Source organism: Bos javanicus, chromosome 17, assembly GCF_032452875.1.
Source record: "Bos javanicus breed banteng chromosome 17, ARS-OSU_banteng_1.0, whole genome shotgun sequence".
In the NCBI taxonomy this organism is placed as follows: domain Eukaryota; kingdom Metazoa; phylum Chordata; class Mammalia; order Artiodactyla; family Bovidae; genus Bos; species Bos javanicus.
In genome coordinates, this window is record NC_083884.1 from 71,470,542 (window position 1) to 71,475,552 (window position 5,011).

At 64.8% G+C, this 5,011-nt stretch overlaps 1 protein-coding gene across 1 annotated transcript; it reads left to right on the plus strand.

Annotated features, from left to right (window-relative positions):
• The first annotated feature begins 1,996 nt into the window (after positions 1-1,996).
• On the plus strand, positions 1,997-2,794 carry MIF (macrophage migration inhibitory factor). The gene is made up of 3 exons (XM_061385507.1): positions 1,997-2,214; positions 2,354-2,526; positions 2,609-2,794. The coding sequence occupies exons 1-3, from the start codon at positions 2,107-2,109 to the stop codon at positions 2,673-2,675; spliced, it is 348 nt and encodes a 115-aa protein (XP_061241491.1). The 5' UTR covers positions 1,997-2,106; the 3' UTR covers positions 2,676-2,794.
• Positions 2,795-5,011: the final 2,217 nt, after the last annotated feature.

Below are 5,011 nucleotides of genomic sequence, written 5' to 3' on the forward strand. Positions count from 1 at the left end.
CCACCGCATGGAGCCTAGCAAGGAAGCAGTGCGGTAGCTCAGATGGAAACAGGGTGGCGGCCTTGAAGGAGAGGGCTTTCCCGAGGAACGGAGCCCGAGGCGGATGAGCGTTCCAAGAGCAAGGCCCAAGCCAGGGGCTGGGAGCACGGCATCGCGGGGCAGCACACAAGATTCACCGCCGAGGAGGGCGGTGTGAGACGCAGGGTGGGGACCAGGCCAGCCGGGGCACTGTGACAGCACTGCCCCGAGGATCAGACGGACCATCGCCAGAAGTTAGGCTACTCGATCCCTACCACGGCCCTCTGTAAAGGGGGCTCTACCGTCATGCCCGAATTACGCATGGGGAAACAGGCTCAGAGAGGTGAGCCAGGTGCCCACGCTAGGAAGAAGTGGGACCGGGAGGCTGCCACCTCCTCCGATGCCCTTCTACAGACAAAGTACTGACACTCCTGGGAAGGTCAGGGGTGAACAGAGGCGGTGCTGACCAGGGAAGGCTCCCGGTGCCACAGTAACAGCCTGAGGGCCACAGGGCTCACCTACGCATCATCGGTGCAAGTGTCTCTGCTGGAGGTGGGGGCTTCACCGTGTCACCCACTTCCACTATCAGAGAACCGCCAAGCGGGCGCTGGCTACTAAATCTTCTGCTTGGAGTCATTTGGGTCACTTCTCTTCATGTATCACTGGGCAAGTCACATGATCATATGGATCTGCTGCCCCAGGCAGCTCACAGAGACTAGGCGGGGTGGGCGGGAGGGGTGAGGACCCAAGCACAGTGGAGGGAGGTCCATTTCCCTGGCAGGCGATCAGGGACGGGCGAAAGGCAAGCACCTGGATTTGGACATAGAGAACAGGCTGTGCGGGCTTGCCTGCTGGGGCTTGGGGGAGCCCCCGAGCTGAAGACGGGCGTGGAGGGCATCCGTGGTTAACAGAGACCTCGGCACAGGTGGCCTGCTGGGGTAAGAGCAGGGACAGAAGGGGCCTTTTACAGAGCATCTGCCCAGCTGGGCCACGGGACCTCCTGCCTGAGTACGCCTGGTCCCATGGGCATGGGGGCCCATGTCCAGGCCAGCATGTGCAGGGTCCCCCTTAACCAAACCATACCTGCCAGAGACCAAGGACAGGACCTCTCTGGACAGATCTGAGACTGGGCCCAACCAGCATGCCGCCTCAAGTGCCCGGCAGAGCTCCGCTCCCCAGCACAGCCCCGTGACCAGGGTCTCCTCAGAGCAGGAGTTGGGCAGCCTTTCTGCTCAGGGACGGCAGGGCCTACAGGCTCAGCCCTGGCCCTGCCCTCTTCCTGCCCTGTCAGGGCTAAGTTCATTCACTCCTTCATTCAGCCAGTATTTAGTCCACGTCTCTCATATGCCTGGCACCTACGATGTGCGCCCCGAGCTGACCAGCAGTGGCAGAGAGAGACTTCCCCCCCAGGGCTCTGAGAGACGGCACCCCCAGAGGACCTGATGGGGTGGGCTTCCCTGAGGAGCTGGCATTTTCAGCGCTGCAGAGGTAGCCCGGTGGACTGAAGCTTTGCGGACTGCCTCTGGGCTCCGTGTGCCCCCAGCCCCTCCCCTGGGCACCTCCGGGCAATCGCACCCACTCCAAGAGCTGGGTGCAGGAAGGTCCCTGGATGGCGACGCGCTGCGGCAAGCGCTGCCCACATGCAGCAATGACCACCGCTCTCCATCACTCACACGCACACACATACACAGGCATGAGCGCGACTGCGGCCCGGGAGACTGCGGACACACAAGGACTCCGTAGAATGAACTGGGACTCCGCCTGCGCCCTCCTCGAGGGCCAGGGGTCACCTGTCCCGCTAACCGCTGTTCCCAGCACACAGACATCGCTGTGACCCAGTGAAAGGACTGACACTTCCGGCCGCCCAGCGGAGAACGGCTCGGACAGGGCGCGCAGGGCCAGAGGCGGTGACGTCACCGGCCGGGAGCGCGCCACCGCCCAGGGGCGGGACCGGCGGTGACGTCGCGGGAGGCGGGCCCACGTCGGGGCGGGGCGCCGGGCGGTGGTCACGTAGCTCAGGTTCCCGGGCTGCCTTAGCGCGCGCGTCGGTCGAGTCCTGCGTGCCGGTCCCCGCCGCCCCTCGCCATCATGCCGATGTTCGTGGTGAACACCAACGTGCCCCGCGCCTCCGTGCCGGACGGGCTCCTCTCCGAGCTCACGCAGCAGCTGGCGCAGGCCACGGGCAAGCCGGCACAGGTCTGCGGGGAGGGCCGGGCGGGGAGCGCGGCTCCGGGATGGGGCTCCGGGCCGGGAGTGTGGGCGGCTACGGGATGGGGCTCCGGGCCGGGAGCGGCGGGGGCGTGCAAGCCGGCTGACCGCGGCCCCTCGTCCGCAGTACATCGCGGTGCACGTGGTCCCAGACCAGCTCATGACCTTCGGGGGCTCCAGCGAGCCCTGCGCGCTCTGCAGCCTGCACAGCATCGGCAAGATCGGCGGCGCGCAGAACCGCTCCTACAGCAAGCTGCTGTGCGGCCTGCTGACCGAGCGCCTGCGCATTAGCCCGGACAGGTGCGTGGGCGCCGGTGGGCGGGGGGCGCGCGGCCTCGGCGGCACCCGCACGGCCGGCTCAGCCTCGCTTCCTCCCTCGCAGGATCTACATCAACTTCTGCGACATGAACGCGGCCAACGTGGGCTGGAACGGCTCCACCTTCGCCTGAGGGCCGGGCCTCGGGTTCCCAGGGCCCGCAGCCCTGGCGCGCACAGATTTCCCGCCCGCCCCCCCCCCCCCACCGACCCCACCTCCCTGGAAGGAGCAATAAACGGTGTGGAGACGCGGGCTGCCTCGTTTTTTCTTGGCTTGCGGAGGAATCGATGCAGGGCGGGGCCGGTGAATGTGGAACCGAGGCCGGGACGGGTTATCCCCGGAGTCTGCAGCCTAGCCTTTCCACGCCTCAGCCCCCAGTAGAGGGCCCACACTTGGTTGGCATCCTGCCTGCACCCAGATCCAGGCATCCAACTCAGATCCGGAACCCTCCGTTCCCTCTCCCCACTCCGACCTCCTGCAGAGGCCCAGCCACCACGTGGGTCGGGGCTGGCTGAGGAACTGGGGGAGGGGTCAGAATCCCAGTAGAGCCGAGGAGGGGCGGGGAGGAGAGAGAAACCTGGACTCGGTCGGGGTCACTGCCCCGATGCCCGCCTCAGGGTCGTGATTTGGGAAATCCCCCTGTTCTGGAGCTTGGAAGCCGTTTTCCAGTGTGGTGGTGGGGGAGGTGCCTGGAAGGTTGAGTTCCTGATGATCCGCCCTGTCCACCCCGGGCCCTGGGGCACAGCAGTTAACTGCGAGAACAAACTCGTGGTTTGGGTGCCATTCAAGTCTCAGGGTACAGCAGCTGTCAGAGCCTCCAGGTGGCTGTTAGCCCCTGTAGGATAGGAAGGTCTCGGCGCCGAGGGGACAGTCGGGAACACCAGTGTACTTGGGGTCTCCTGGCCTAGGTAGGATCCCTTCTCCAAGTGCAGGGGCTCGCTCCCTTGTGGCCAGGCCAGTTGCCTTTGGGCCCCACCTGGCGGCAGCTCCTTCCAAATAAGAAAAAGTGCAGTCACTCAGTTGTGGGCACGGAGATGGCCTCCCCCTGCCTCATCAGCCCGGGTTCTGGGGCCTCCCCTATGGACTCGTGCTAGCCCTGAACCTCAGCCCCTAAGACAGACAAGAACACCCAGAGAGAGGTGACTTAAAATTCCACGGAATTGAAGTGAATTTGGTTTTGGAAGCTGAGATACTGGGGGAAAGGGTTCTACTGCCTGGGCAGGCCTCTGGTGCTGGGAGTGAGGAGCAGGCCTGCCTTTGAGCCACAGTGACAAGGGCCCCTTTATGCGTGTGGCCACCCCAGGCCCTTCTTGGGCAGCTGCCAGTGGCCCCCCCCATGTGGCTTCCCGCAGGCAGGGGCAGGAAGCTCCAGGTACCTAGTCCAGGCCAGTAGTTGAGGACGGGTCAGAACAACCCAGTTCACTGGCACTTTCCACTGGGGCAGCCTGCCAGGGCCAGCTTGCTCCCCTGGATACGCCTGAGGGCTGCTCTCCTTAAGTCCAGGCTGAAGCTGGGGAGGCGGGAAGCACTCCATCCCCCAGCCCCAAGTCTGCTTCCTGGCTATGGAGGGTTTAGCTTCCAGGACAGGGGACAGTCATGACCTTAGAAAGGAGGAGTCTGGAGGGTGTGGCCTGTCTGGGGGGGTCATTCTCCCCCCCACAGATGTCTTCAAGCTCCCCTCGGTCTCTTTCTGTCACCGGTGAGGCAACAGGAGTCTCAGGGTCTCCAGGCTGGGGCAGGCATGTTGTGGCCTGGCTCAGCGTCCCCCTCTTGGGTATGAACTCCTGCCAGCCTGGCCCAGCGCCCGTGATAGGGAGAGTAGGGGTCTGGGTCTCGGAGCATCTCGTCCAGCTTCCTCATTTCACAGCTAAGGACCTGGTTCTGGTCTCTGGGGCGTCGACTCGGGCTGCCTCCTCCCAGGGTCCCGCCTCACGTCTCCGCCCCCCAATGCCCCAGCTAGGACTCTCACTGTGGCCCCACGGGAGCCATGGGGGGCTCTCCAGCTGCAGGCGTCTGAAGGCCCAGGCTTAGCGCCTGCTGTCTCAGGGAGGGTGGAGGGGCTTGGGAGAGCGGAGCGTGGCTTGCCGCCGGAGGCTCTGGTCAGCTGCAGTGTTGCATGGCAAAGGCTCCTTGGAATCCGAGGAGACTGTGGGCACCTGCGGGTCAGGGCCCACATTCGTGGCCACGCCTACTGCACCCCAGGGTTCTCCAAAGCGAACCACTGTTACTGCTGCACCCCGCTCAGGCCATCCCGTTTCCCTTACCTCACTCCCTGTCTCACCCCGTGAGCTCCAAAGCACGGGCTTATTGCCCCCGGAGCCAGCAGCTGCCCTGCCCACAGGGGTGCCAGCACCCTTGGAACCAGCAGCAGAAACTCATTTCCAAGGAACACTTCACACAGAGGTGGGCCAGACGGGGGTGGGGGCGCCGGCTGCCACCTGCTCTCTGCCATCACTCCAGTGCTACCAG

Coding starts and splice junctions, on each gene's coding strand:
- MIF (XM_061385507.1), top strand. CDS start 2,107: ATGCCGATGTTCGTGGTGAACACCAACGTGCCCCGCGCCTCCGTGCCG. Junction 2,215..2,353: donor CCACGGGCAAGCCGGCACAG/GTCTGCGGGGAG, acceptor CCTCGTCCGCAG/TACATCGCGGTGCACGTGGT. Junction 2,527..2,608: donor CTGCGCATTAGCCCGGACAG/GTGCGTGGGCGC, acceptor CCTCCCTCGCAG/GATCTACATCAACTTCTGCG.